The following is a 15,452-nucleotide window of genomic DNA, read 5'->3' as shown; positions in this document are numbered from 1 at the left end:
AGAATCACAATCAGAATGAGCTTTATTGGCCAAGTATGTTTACACATACAAGGAATTTGTTATAGTGACAGAAGCTCCACAGTGCAACAGAAAGACAGTAACAGGACAGGACACAGGTAATAAAACAAAATAACAAGAAATAGCCAATAACCAATGTACAAAGCAGCAAAAAAAATAAAATACACAATATATAATATATAATATAGGCGACTATGTATGTATGCAACAATGACTCCAGGCCCCAAATTTTGGACTCTTCTCTAATTAATTCATAGAAAAACCTTTCTTTGAATGAACACGCATATCTTCAGGTCATAGTGTATATTATTACTGTTCTTGTATATGTGTTTGTGTATTGTATCCTGTTTTATCCATGCTTATGATAGAACACTAGTTAATATTACCTGACTTATACCATGTTTGGTCTCTATTAATTTGTCTTCAGATGATCTAATTGAGAGTGTATATTATATGTCGATACCTATGCAACATACAAGTGTTCTAAGAATCTTTAATAGTTTGTATATCAACTTCCAATCCATGCATGGAGACAAAGAGTCGTAAACTTTCCTTCCAAAAGTTCAAGTCATCATAGGCTCTTTGACTCCCTAGAGGTGTGACCTCTATAGCAGATAAAACTCTCACGTAAGTGACGTCCTGCCGTCTGCGGTTCTGTTAGATTCTGAGAAGATGAGGATGTGAGCTAGAACTCTTCTGCACTTTTTAAGCTTTGCGCCAGGCCTTGCGGCCTTGACTTTCCATTCAACCAAAGCTCCTCGGACCTTAGCAGATCTCTTTCTTAGCTCTTTTTCACTTTCTACCTGGGAAGAACATTTCTACCTAATTCACATCTTCAGGAGTCCAAAACCTTGAAACCATTCAGACTTTCATCTGAAACTGCATTTTGGACACTAGTCACAACCAAGCAATGCAAGTATAACATTTAACTACACGAAACAGAGGTTTAGTATAAGTTATAGACCCCGTTATGAATGGCGCTGATGGTTTTACTCAGGTGGTTAAATGACTCTTTCCATTACTGCATTCTCTGGTTTTCCTGATGGTTTCATCATCAACTCTCACTTGCCCTTTCCCCATGTATGAGTGATTGTTTGATTGTTTGTTTGTTTGTTAGACTAGTTTGCGTTAGTGCTTAGTTAATAATAGTTGTGTGCACAAATTACATGAGTTTCTGGTTCTGCCTTGCAAATTAAATGTCTCTTTATGATTTTGGCCCTCGCTACATGCTCTAATGCATTAATAGGAAAGTATTTCCTGTGGCCAAGGAAATATCCTTTCTTAGAGTTGATACGAGCTTGCACTGAATGTTCGCTGGACCGACAGATCAGTTGATGGCAAGTTAATTCTGCTACAGTTATTACTGTCAGCCGATATAACTAATTGTAATTAATCATAATTAATTGTAATTATTTATATACAATTCCCTTTTAAGCTAATATGCTACAGTAGAGTTAGCCAGAATTTCAATATGTTTATGCTTGACCAAATGAGAAATGCAAACACAAAAAAGATGTGTTTATAATGTAAAGGAAAAGCCTGTAGATGATGAAGAGGCTTATTTAAGCTGCATTAGTTCTTATGAATCTATGACGATTTAGAGCAAATCAATCCAGGCTAACTGCCAAATGAAAGAACGTCGTTAATTTCCCCTGTAGTGCAAATAGATTTTTTTATATATGCAAAATGTCACTATAGCAACAGCGATGTCTGGTGAGCCCTCACACACTCTCACACTTGTTTACTTAGCTGTCTAAACGTGTTCATACCATAGATGTCAATTGTTTTTATATAATTGAGCAATATGACAAGTTCCACTTTCACTCATCACCACTCACATGCTCTTGTCTGGAACACAGTGGGACACAGACCAGTGGAGTGACACAAACTCTTGAACCCTGCTTGTCCAATCAGATTAGAGGACTGGAACTAAATATTGCATTAAACTACTTATAATGACTTATAAATTCCTGCTCCTAAAAGTGAACTTTGCTTTTATAATTTTTATAATTAAAGTTTAGATTTCTTTTATTTATGAATCATTTTTGTAATTGAGAATTTGTCAGCGGTATGTAACCAAAGGGTGGTTTTGTAAGGTTTAGCTACCTTATGAAGTATAGCAGTGTCGACCCGCAAATACTGTCCTCATTTTTCTTCCACATCTTTATTTACAGTGCATGTTGTATGCAAGTTTGCTTTAGAATATGTGTCTATCTTTGTGTGTTTGTCTGTGTATAAGTTGCCTATATTTATGCGTCGACTGACATTAACATTAGTAGAACCTGATACATACAATATGAACAATGAATTTTGATAATGAATAGTTTGATGTATGTATCCAGAGATCAGGTCATTCTAATTTTCAAATCAAAACTGGAATATAAAGAATGACATTACCATTACCAAAAAAAAAAAAAAGTGACACTTTAGTATAGGAACCAATTCTCAATAACTAGTGCGCTATTTATTAGTACTTATAAAGTACATGTTCTGCATGACCATATTCCACAAACTTAACAACCACCTTACTAACTATTAATAAGCAGCAAATTAGGAGTTTACTGAGGCAAAAGTCATAGTTAATGGTTTGTTAATGAGAACTGGACCTTAAAATAAAATGTGACCAAAAATCATTTACACAACTATTTCAGTAGCACACTGAACACAGTTATGTTGTCCAATTAAAGAGCTTATTAACTTGTGTCATACTTAATTTGATAACTTCATTTCTACATCTGCCGCTGTCGGCCTAAGATTTTATAGGTCAGTGAATGAATGGATGGATGAGCAAATATAAGTATGACTGATTGGTTAAGTGGCAATGTTTTCATTTTGATTTCATTCGGTTTCAGTTTATCATCCGCCTTTTTATAACTTCTTATTATAATATTACAGTGATGGTATTATCTGTTGAGCTCTGATCCACCATACAGAAACTACACATCACTTAATGAAAAATCTTTTTTTTTTTTTTTTTTTTTTTTTTTTATAAGTTTGCCATTAAAAAACTTTTTTAATGTCCCAGACAAAGTTGGTGTAAAAGAATTTATGTTTTATAAATGTTTGTGTTCGACTGTGAAGTTACAAAACCATGAGAGAATGTGATAAAGAGGTCAGGAGGAGAGGAAAGGAAAGAGGAGGAGGTGAGGGTTAGGGAGTGGATGGTGTGTGTGTCTAATGGGGAGGGGGCTGATATGGGGCTACAGAGAGAATGAAAGGCTTCATTGTTGTGCCGTAGCCCAGGGACAGATGCAGTGTAATGGCCTGCATGCACTAGCATCCATGAGCTCAACATCTCTCCCTCCAAATCAAACTGCAAGCTGTCAATATTCACATTTAAATCACATTAGATGTGACATAAATGAATGAGTAATTAACATCCTCGAGACAAACACATACATTTTAATGCATGTATATACAGAGACACTTTCACTCCAGAGAAGAATAAATACACATAAACAGATGTAAAATGTGTGTATGTCTTAATAAAAGGAAAGAACCCCTGAGTAAATCCCACGTCCCACTGCTCTCAGTCAGTGCACTCAGCAGGGTTCCTCCCTCTTTTGCTGCTTTTGTTCTATTCTCACACTCTCTTTCACTTCTTCGGACTATTTCTGTCAGTGTAACCAGTTACGCAAGACCAGGACCCCCTTATCACCATGGCAATATATCACCATATCACCCCCCGCCAACTCTGCCGAAACACGTCCTGAGTCCTGAAACTTTGAGGGTGTTTGAGCGCCAGGCGCATTCAGCCAGACTCCACCCGCACAAACATGACACTTTTAACGTTCACCTGCACTCTCTGGCACGCTGGCACACACTCTATGTGAACTCCACTATCTGTTGGGTTTTAGTTTGTTTTGTGATTGGGGAAACTGCCTCAGGGCTTGGGAAAAAGAAATTGAGAGAGAGATGGTCACTCTACTTTAGGGATATTGTATCTCTCTCTCGCTTTTTAGGAGTGTCTCTCATTCCCTGTGTCTGTGCCTGTCATTTCTCGTCGTCTTGTGTTTCCCTCCATTCCTCCTCTATTCCCTGATCTACACTCTCTTTGCTTCTTCCTCTCATTTCTACTTTGTCACTGAAAGCCATTTGGCCCAACCGAGGCCATTGTTTTTGTGAGTGTATAAGAGAGAGCTGAAAGGAAATGTGTGTGAGCCTGAAATGGTCAATTAAGATGTCATTGCTGAGCATATTGAAAATGGCATCATAAATGCTTATGAGTCATTTTAGGAAACGAAGGACTTTTTCACTTTAGAAAGCTGATTTTTAAAGCAAATTGCTGTCAGATGTTAAATTACATTAGGATAAATGACTAAAAAAAGTCACATGAATGACTGAAGTGAAACATTTAAAACTAAAATAGCTCTGCTCCTCCAGTTGTCAAGGTTATGGGTTTAATATGGGTAGAATTTTTAATTATTTCTTTTTATCCTACTCACCAAGGATGCATTTATTTGATCAAAATACAGTAAAAACTGTTACATTGTGAAATGTTATTCATTTCAAATGTTGTGTTTTGATATATTTTTTGTGAAAATCATGATTTAAAAAAAATCTGAATTAATGAATAGAAGAATCACATTTATTTGAAGTTTGACTATTTTATTAAATGGTCAAATGTATTTGTCTTGTTTTGATCAATTCAAGTTTCCCTTGCTGTTTAAAAGTTTTAATTTCTTTCATAAAAACAAATCTTACTGACCCCAAACTTTTAAACTGTAGTGTATGGCAGGTGTTATTATTTAACAAAAATCTGCCCTTAATCTATAAAACCATAATCTCTTATATTTAATCTTTGCACAATGCATATGACTTGGACGCTGGAGTGTTGACATTGTTGTTCAAACACAAACGCAGACATGCACATGGGACAGATGGTGCCCTCATACTTGGCACAGATTCTGAGTTGACCTTCTGTGTGGACACACGTCCAAACACTACATTAGACAGACAGAACGAGTCATTTTGAACTGTGCTCACACCTGTTACTGTGCTGTTTATACACATCAAGTCCAGGTCACTGATGGGTCTGAAATTGTGACACTATGTTGATAAGGCCTAAACTAATTGTTGACTAATATGGATTTTTCAAATCCCAGTTCTGACATCTACACAGCTGACAAAATCTCTTTTACTTCATTTCTACCTCACACACACACACTTGCACACATAAACTCACTTCTAATGGCTGAGGCTGTTGTTCGAGATGGTACCACAGGGAGTTCCTGTCAGTACATATGTCTTGTCATCTATTCAGTCAAGCACATGCCCTTATGAACATCAACATCAAAGCAAGCATATATCGGTGAAAAAATTTAAATAAATATTATTTTCTTGTTTTCCATTAAGTATACCTATATAGAGGATTTTTTGGAGCACAAACCTCATTCAAGCACAAATTTAGTTTAGTAGTTTACCAGTAAAGAACAACTTCAACTTAGGAAATATAAATCTATACACAAGTCTTAATATCATATGCAGATATATATCTATAAATTTCTCAAGACTCCAAAAGTTTGTGCAAACTTTAAACCTGACTGATGTTTTCCCAGCATTATTCGCACAGTATGACAGATGCGAGCATGTAACACATCTATAAAAGATGACTTGTTGACAACAGCTTGTTGGAGAAAACCTGAATGCTCCATGTAGCATTGCTCGTGGTCTGTCTCTTTCACCGTTTCCCACATACACACTCACTGAAATATCAAGCCATCCTAGAGGGCCAGCAGCACAGTAAAGGTTATTAAATCTCGCCCATGGGGTTCGTGACATCAACTGATTGGCCCTCGTCCAACTCCCAGCAGGTAGCTCTGCCAACTCAGCTTCCAAGAAATGAGTTCGGAAGTCTGTTCAATGTTCCCTCTCTCCCTGTCTCTCGCACACATCCTCAAGTACACGCTCTGTTAAAATGACACACACTCCCCATTGGTCTGAAGTCAAGTGGAAATCCCAATCAAGCAGAGAAACTAACTCGCTCTCAGCATCCCATGCAGGCCAAGGTCGTTTCCAATGGCAGCGTCTAATGGAAGTAGTTCTTGCATCCCTAGTGCCAAAGTACAAATGCATATTTTTTATTGTGTGTGAAGAAAGCAGTGGTACAGACATTTTAAAGTACTATATTTATTTAATAACTGATCTCACTTTTTCCCTCTCTGTCTTGGGTTCTTCTGCCTTTCATTAAGTTGTTTTTGTCCATTTACCAACAAGTTACCATGTTGTCAATGAAAAGCTGCTGTTTGCAGATAAGTTATGTGATATTGTATATTTGTTTTCTGCATTCAGCTTACATTTTCATTTATCCTGAGTATTTGAATTTTATGATACCTTTTCAATGCAATACCTTGAACAATATCCATATTCAGTACCATTTTAAAGTATTTGTGTATCGATACTTAGGATATTAAGTACTGAAACTTTACAAAATGCTCAAATATTTCACTATATATTGAAAAATCTATATTTTCACTGTACTAGCAGGACAATCTGACTAAATACAATTTAACTTGAGACAAAATCAACCAAAAATTACCTTTACATTTGGTCTTGAAATCAGATTAATTGCAAGTGGGGTGGTGATGGCGCAGTGGATAAGACACATGCCTTTGGTGTGAGAGACCCGGGTTCGAATCCACTGTGAGACACCAATGTGTCCCTGAGCAAGACACTTAACCCCTAGTTGCTCCAGAGGCGTGCGACCTCTGACATATATAGCAATTGTAAGTCGCTTTGGATAAAAGCGTCAGCTAAATGAATAAATGTAAGTATGCTGTTATCGTATAGCTTCATATCAGGCTATTCAGTTATTTTGTTATTGTTTCCATTTATGGTTTGGACAGTGACGTTATGATGATGTCATGATTGAACTGAATGACTGACAACTGAAACCTTGTTTGACATTACTCTAATGCAAATTTAATTTGTTAAGTCTTTGGGCGATCGTTGACAGGCAACCTCACAGGCCTACACCCTCCTTCCTGTCTTGCTCCTGCTGTTGTCTTAGTTTAGCACTAAAGGACTGTTGGGAAGATTTGGGTCAAAAGAATGGACCCCCAAAATCTCACTTTTAAAGACTGTTGCTAGGATACAGCCTTTAATTGATTGTGATTGTCTGTATGAATCGTGACCCAGGTTGCATTAAGATTTTTCAAAGACTTTTTTGAAAAGCTGTATTTGAGGGTTTCATTGTTCATGATCATTCTGCTTTTCTGTGTATACCCAGTACTGCCGGGTAATGGGATAAAACCATTAAATCCGTGTCCATTTTGTATTCCAGAAAAAGTTCTTTCAAATTGCAATCTGTCATATGTTAAAGAAAAAAAATATATATATATTTTTTTTTATTTTCAGACCACTTTTGTACTTTATTTGTGGAAACTGCTTTGTTTTTTTTGTTTTGTTGTTTTTTCCCCAGTGTAGTCTTAGTTATACAAGTGCACTTGTGTTTTTTTGAGTGTTCAGTTGCTGAATGCTTTTGATGGCTGTCTTAAAAACAAATGGAGATGTCACTTGTAATTGTTTTCTCTCGTATGCTGGCATCTAAAATCACTTGTAAGCCGAGGGATAGAGAGAGATCAGTAAGGTATGTCATTAAGTTCTGAGTGTGGCAGCTTTGTCAATTTTAAGCCCACTATGCAGATGCTTTTTATCAAAATGGAAATTAGACATAAAAGCAAGACAGGATTATAGCAGATGGCTGGATTCAGCTCTTAATCCCAAATTTGAAGTCTGACCCATTTGTTTTCTGGGGGATTTCTTCATTTTATTATTATTTTTAATTATATTTATTAGTTTTAATTTTATTATTATTATTATTTGATGACAACTGCAGCTTTCAAACTTTTCACTGAAATGTTTATGCACAGAGAACAATGGCTATGCAGTATATCTTAAATATTTATATATGTACTTTGCACTTGAGCAATAAGAAAGATTAAAATTTAATTCTTGCAGACTCCTTTTTTCCTTTAAAGAAGGCTGACACAGAATGGTTTAGTTCGATTTTGACATCTTGCCTTTTTTGCACAAATGGAGCAAAAGTGGAGCAGGTTTAAGTGAATTGTTGTCATGAGGCAAGCAAAACCTCAAGGTGTTCAGTCATAAACTGCAACGTACTTAAGACATTAAGACGAGAATCACCACTTCCTCTTAGATGTTAGGATATTAGTATTGATTTTTTATGGTATTGAATGAACACAATGTCAAACATGATTTTTAATCTCTTTCTTTACTCATTGATTGGAATGCTAAATACTTGTATTTGCTGGATTAAAAATGCTAAATAAATGTATTAAAATAATCGTGTGCATGCTGTTTCACATGCTACTATTTAACAAATAGTGTGCCATATGAAGTATACACTGTGTAGTATGAGCCTCACTAGTATACTAATATGAAATGTCACAATCAGAGACATTTATATGTATTTTGTAAAATCTAAAATCAAATTTGGGGGGATAACCACATCACATAATCCAGCATCACATAGAGATCTTGAGGCATGCGTATAAACATGCTGTACAGGAAGGGTGCATTAATATTTAGTCTGGCCTTTGGATGCTGACATTCACTGCTAATTATACTGAAGGTCACATCATGCAGTCAGGAGTTGTTTAAAGACATGACAGGTTAAAGTTGTATCCAAGAACTAAAGAAAGCAGGTGAATGCAAGAAAGCAAGCTATTGTATAGTAGAGAGTTACATTTATTTATTTGTTATTATGACCCTTACGTATTATTATCTTTCTCACTGTCTCATATGCACTAGTATGCCATGGAATAGATGGAGCTTATTTACTATGTCTTTTGTGTTTGGTGCAGTTTTGACACTGGTAGTGTTAAGAGTAATATGAATGAGAAACCCTGAAGGCTGAATGGTCAGTTGGTGTGGAGCATTTGACAAGTAGCCTTATTTTGTATTCACTCCCAGCCATGACTTGTCCCTTGACTTCCAACTTCTTCCCTTTTGCTTTTATTTTGTTTGGTCTTGAGCTGTCCTTTTTCCTAAATGGCTGCATGCATGCTAAGTAATGAGCGTCTGCGGTCAGAGGCCATTCATTTGAAATTCTGGCTTAAATGAACTTTTTAGAAAGCTCTAGTGTAGTGTAAATATTGTCCCTCATGAATTTCCTAGTTAAATTATTAATATAAAATAAATAAGCAAAATATTAACAGGTAAATGGGATGTGGCAGATTTAAAATGAATATTTGTTCCTGTGAATATGAATTCTTTTCACTGTAATGCTTTTCTTAAATTCTCCACCAAATGCAACCGCATCTAGCCCATTGGCAAGACAAAAATGCACTTAACTCCTAACTTTCATTAATTCATTCCATTTGTAATGAAGGTATTATATAGCACTTAGTAAAGACTTAACTATATGGTTGTGTTTTTTGTTTTTGTTTTTTTGCTTTAAATGTTGTGAATTGCATTGTGATTTATGATACAGAGTGGCTTCTTCTTGAACACAAGATGTATATCTTACCTTTTACTTAACTTGTGAAAGTCATGGCACTTACAGGTAAAAAGCTGCAAATGCATTTTGCCGCAAAGACATGGCAACAACCACTACACCAAAGCAATTATTATTATTATTCTGGTTGAGTACCATATGTATCATACGTATATCTTACATAGTACAAAAACAAAAGGCCAAAATGATCTGCTATGTGTTTGAATGGATTTGAGGCTGAATTAATTGCTGTAATAAACCAAATGTATATTTCCTCATTTAAAGGGATAGATTCCAAACAGTTGAGCCATTGCCATTGACTTAAATTGAATATTCATTTTAGGGTGAACTATCCCTTTAACAGATGCTATTGCCTAACGCAAATTACAAATACATGAGAAATTTAACACGTGTGGTCTAAGTGAAAATAAGCATCTCTTCTCGTTCTAAAAGAGAGCTGTGATGGAGATTAATTCTGACAATATAGTTTAAAGTTTTAGCAACTTCAACACACTCAAGCTCTTCAGCAAGACTAAAGGTTTGTCATCTACACACGTGGACAGACCTGTCATGTCCTTTTCCTGTAGTACATCTCATACAGTCTTTATATTTCCTCCATTGCTCCTTGTTTTCCTCTAGCCTACAAGAGATGTACAGACCAGCTTTCGGCGAATGAGTGTAGCTCTCTCAGTTCAGTCCAGGACTTGACTTCAATAATGAATAGGAAGTCTTTCAGCAGAAATGATTCATGTCCAACTCAATGAGTTTCAAAGAACACAAAAGCTCAAATAGTGCCAATCTGAATCATTCAGACTGAAGACATTTGGAAATAAATCATTCTTGGACACATCTCATGCAAAGTTGCAAGATTTTTTTTTATTTATTCTGATCTTACAGTAGAACAGAGCTGATTCGAGTAGTTTGGTGCTCATACATAAGCCTTATGCTCTAATAAGCACAACATGCAATGCACAGTCAAATATCTGCATCTTTCTTAAATATATATTTTTCAAGGAGCTCCTTGCAGTGCATTCTAGGATTGTGTTCTCACCATACAGTGCCTACGATACATAAACTGTAAACAACGAATAAAGCACAATAAACTTTATGCGAGTGAGTTAGAGAGAGTCAAATGCTAGTATAGGCCAAGGTGGGAAACTTGAGATACAGTTTTCAAATAAATCAGTGTTATTTAACAAGGATGCATTAAATTGATCAAAAGTGACAGTAAAAAAAACATTTGTAATGTTCCAAAAGATAATGACACTAAACACTAAAGCTGTAATATCTGCTAAAAATTTAGTTTTGCCATCACAGGAAAAAATTACATATTAGAAATCATAAAAGAAACCAGTCACCAGTTTTTACATCAGTTTCAGCTCTTTAAGAAAGTTGTTGTTTATTGTAAATACTTCATTATATTATGTAATTTTATTACGCTCTCATTGCAGGATTGATTGTTGATTCATCTATTTTCATAATTTAGCAGTTTAGGTGCTAATGAGTACTAACTGATTTAGAATTGGTCCCAGTACTTCAGTTTGATTGGTCATAGTCTCTCTATGCATTTAAATCACTCTGTTTTTTCCTTGCAGTATGAGTTCAAGGCAAAGAGCGTGAAGAAGAAGAAAGTGAGCATAGTGGTTTCCGTAGACGGGGTCAAAGTGGTGCTGCGTAAAAAAGCCAAGGCATGTGTGATCTCATCAGCCCTACACCTCTGACATGACACATAAATATCATTATTCTGTATCAAAATTACAGTACTACAATTTAGAAGTTAATTTTTTTGTCTCATTCATAATGAGAATTTGCAGTAGAGTCCCTGACATTTGCCTTGTTTTGACCTCAAGAGGAAAGAGTGGACATGGGATGGGAGCAAGATGCTGGTGATGCATGACCCCATATACAGGTGAGATGCAGAAAATATAACAAAATAAAAGTTATTTCGACCTGATGTATTAATGTTTAGCCTATGTTGAATTTTTCTTCTCTGTTTCCTCCAAGGATCTTCTATGTATCCCATGATTCTCAGGATCTGAAGATTTTCAGCTACATTGCTCGTGACGAATCCAACAACTCGTTCAGATGCAATGTATTCAAGTCCAAAAAAACGGTAGAGGGCCTTAACCTTGATACTCTTCATCTATTTGTCTCTGTTGTCTCTGCTCTTCTTGTCATTCTTTGCCCTTTGCCTTTTTTCATGGAATTGTAGTAGCACAGCCACCATAATGGAAAAAACTACCTATGAACAAAAAGCAGAAGAAAATTTATGTATATGATAAAATCAAGAAAATGTGTCAAAAAGCTATTTTACAATACAGTTAACAAAGTATTTTTAAATAACCATCCATATAAATATATATATATATATATATTTATTTATTTATTTTATTTTTTTTTGAAATATTTTGGTCATTGTATTGTTATGTTAAATGTTATATATATATATATATATATATATATATATATATTAGGGCCGGGACTTTAACGCGTTAATTTAGATTAATTAATTACACAAAAATAACGCGTTAAATTTTTTTAACGCATTTTAATCGCACTTATTTTTGCACCGCGGAACGTTTCTCACTGGATGAGTTTCGGCGGACCGATTATACTGGAGCACCAACTAGCCTTCTGTTTCTCACTTCCAAGAACGCAAAGAACGGACTTGCGTTCTCGTGGAGACCGGTCTTGCCAAGCTTCCTTGGAAGAACGAACTCGGAAGGACGCGAGAACACAGAACGCACACTTATGAGAACTGAGATGTACTGCGTTCTTGCTTAACTGACCGCATAGTCTCAGCATAAGAAACGGCCAATGAACAATAAATATTACAAAATGTCATAACTTATTAAAACATTTCATACTATTATAGATATTACTTTCATATAATTGTATTGTTTTATTTTACAGCGTTATATGTTTTACTGTTAAGATTCATTTTAATATGCCAATAAAAATGCAGACTTTCTCCGGGTCTTATAACTTTATTAAAATTAACCAAAACAAAACGATAAATGTTTACTTTCAACTTGAAGAGCCGTTAAGTATTTGTGAGAGCGACTTTAAAGCTTACAGGCTTAATTATGTACACCGGCCACCCACAGCGTTTTCTGGGATTTCTAACGGCTCGATTCTCTCAAGTCTGCACTCGATGCATCCTCAATTTCAAGAACATATCCGGGCACTTTCATGCATCCTCTGTACTTGCGTTCTTGAGAATTGGAACTGAACTTCGACGGTTAATGATGACGTAGAACGAGAACACAAGGACGCAAGATCGCTGAAGGACGCATATTGAGAAACAGCCAAAAACAAACCACAGTGAACATGGACAAAGAAGCTGATGAGACCGCTTTGGTTGGCCCTGTGGATGGGAAATTTAAAAATCCATATAAAAAAACTTACTTCTCACTGTTCTCAGGTCAAATATTTATATGCGATTAAAATGCGATTAATTTTGATTAATTAATTACAAAGCCTCTAATTAATTAGATTAATTTTTTTAATCGAGTCCCGGCCCTAATATATATATATATATATATATATATATATATATATATATATATATATATATAAGAACATATATATTATGTATGAACACAATATTTCACTAACAGTTGTTATGCTAATAATATTATTTGTAATGAGTTTTGCACCGCACACATATTTTTAATTTTAGAATTATTAATCAAATGCAAAAATTAAGATTATTCATATAATGTATGTTATGTATATCACTCCAGTGGTTTGAGTCTTACCTCTCTGATAGGTCCTTCAAAGTATCTTGGAGAGGTGAGGTATCTAAGTCGCAACATCTAGCTATTGGGGTGCCTCAGGGCTCAGTTCTTGGATCACTTCTCTTTTCTGTCTACATGGCATCACTAGGTTCTGTCATTCAGAAACATGGCTTTTCATATCACTGCTATGCTGATGACACTCAACTCTACCTCTCATTCCATCCTGATGATCCAACGATAGCTGCTCGCATCTCAGCGTGTCTAACAGACATTTTTTGCTGGATGATGGACCATCACCTTCAACTCCTGGCCTCCTAATAATCCCCATACACTTGATTGGCTCTATGACTCTCTCTCCTCTCCACCTGTAGCTGGTGTGTGGTGAGCGCACTGGTGCCGTTGTAGTGTGACTGCCGTCGCATCATCCAAGTGGATGCTGCACACTGGTGGTGGTTGAGGAGAGACCCCCCCACATGATTGTAAAGTGCTTTGGGTGTACAGCTATACACAATAAAGCGCTATATAAATGCATAATTCATTCATAATTAATTCATTCAACTCAACCTAGCTAAGACAGAACTGCTTGTAGTTTCAGCTAACCAATCGCTTCATCACAATCTCACCTTCCAGTTAGGCTAATCTACCATAACTCCTTCAAAAACAGCCAGAAACCTTGGAGTTGTGATTGATGATAAGCTGAATTTCTCAGACCACATTGCTAAAACTGCTCGGACCTGCAGATTTGCATTATACAATATTAAGAAGATCAGGCCCTTTCTCTCAGAACATGCAACACAACTCTCAATGCTCTCTAGGCAGGTCTTCCAGCCAATTCTATTAAACCTCTACAATTAATCCAAAATGCCGCTGCAAGATTAATCTTTAATGAGCCGAAAAGAACACACGTCACGCCTCTGTTCATCAATTTGCACTGGCTACCAATAGCTGCTCGCATTAAATTCAAGGCATTAATGTTTGCCTACAGAACCACCACTGGCTCTGCACCCCTTTACCTAAATTCAGTACTTCAGACTTATGTGCCCTCTAGAAGCTTGCGTTCTTCAAGTGAACGACGCATTATTGTACCATCCCAAAGACACAAAAACACTTTCACGGACTTTTTCATTAACTGTTCCCATCTGGTGGAATGACCTGCCCAACTCAATCCGAGCAGCTGAATCCTTACCCATCTTCAAGAAACGACTAAAAACTCATCTGTTCCATCTTTACTTGACCCTCTAACTCTAGCACTCTGTATTCTAATTTTATTTTCTCTATATGTCTTTTTATTTAAAAAAATAAATAAATAAATAAATAATTATCTGTACTGCGTTAGGCTAACCAAGACTTGTAATAGCACTTGCACGTTGTTGCTCTTTTGTTGGTTTTTGATTGCTTCTTATGTCCTCATTTGTAAGTCGCTTTGGATAAAAGCGTCTGCTAAATTACTAAATAAATAAATGTATATAAGATTCTAAATGTGATCTTTCACCTTTCTCCTCTCTTAGAGTCAGGCCATGCGGATAGTGCGGACGGTCGGTCAGGCGTTTGAGGTGTGCCATAAGCTGAGTCTGCAGCATGCTGAGCAGAATGCAGATGAACAGCCAGACGGCCCTGCAGACGGCCAGAGCGATCAGTCTGGAGAAGAGCCCAGCCCTGAAGGTGAGACCATGCCATCGCATCAGAGCATTAATGCCTAAAACACATGTCATCATTAGTAAATCAAATCTGTGGAGGCAAGCATTTCTGTGATCTATCTCGTGTGATGTTTGAACGTGTTGATCATTGTTGTTTAACTGGTTTCTTGAAGTGTGCATCATATTCTTAAAATGCTGCTGTTGTTTACAGCTCATCAGCTGACAGGGATGGAGCACGGTATGGATGATGTCACTGGAACAGAGGCACATTCCACAAAGCACACTGAGCAGGCTATGGGTGACATTCTTCAGAGTCTGTCAGAGCTCAACGTGGCGAAACCTGGACAAACCCTTCAGGTGAGAGTGATCTGGAGTATGAGCATGACTGAGAAGCTCTTGCATCATTTCTCCCCACAGACGTCTGTCCAATATCGCTCATCAGCTGGAAATAGGCTGTTTATAAATATAGAGGAAACCCCTTTCACCTCCTTTCTCTTCTGTTTTTTCCCCTTTAACTCAACCTTATTCCTCCTTCTGGGTATTCAGTGATACTGTTATGTTGCCCCAGGCAACACTATTTTCAAAATCCTTGTCATGACT

General features: G+C 36.4%; 1 protein-coding gene across 1 annotated transcript in view; it reads left to right on the top strand.

The window, feature by feature from the left end:
* Positions 1-15,452, top strand: part of LOC306871324 (carboxyl-terminal PDZ ligand of neuronal nitric oxide synthase protein-like) — a 48,397-nt gene that overhangs the window by 5,065 nt on the left and 27,880 nt on the right. The window contains exons 3-7 of the mRNA XM_079419155.1: positions 11,071-11,163; positions 11,326-11,384; positions 11,480-11,588; positions 14,724-14,877; positions 15,064-15,209. Coding sequence (XP_079275281.1) covers positions 11,071-11,163; positions 11,326-11,384; positions 11,480-11,588; positions 14,724-14,877; positions 15,064-15,209 — 561 coding nt within the window. The remainder of the gene's footprint in view (positions 1-11,070; positions 11,164-11,325; positions 11,385-11,479; positions 11,589-14,723; positions 14,878-15,063; positions 15,210-15,452) is intronic.

Source organism: Barbus barbus (genome assembly GCF_936440315.1).
Source record: "Barbus barbus genome assembly, chromosome: 6".
Lineage (NCBI taxonomy): Eukaryota > Metazoa > Chordata > Actinopteri > Cypriniformes > Cyprinidae > Barbus > Barbus barbus.
The sequence above is the reverse complement of the archived record's forward strand: the minus strand, read 5'-3'. Positions and strand labels throughout refer to the sequence as shown.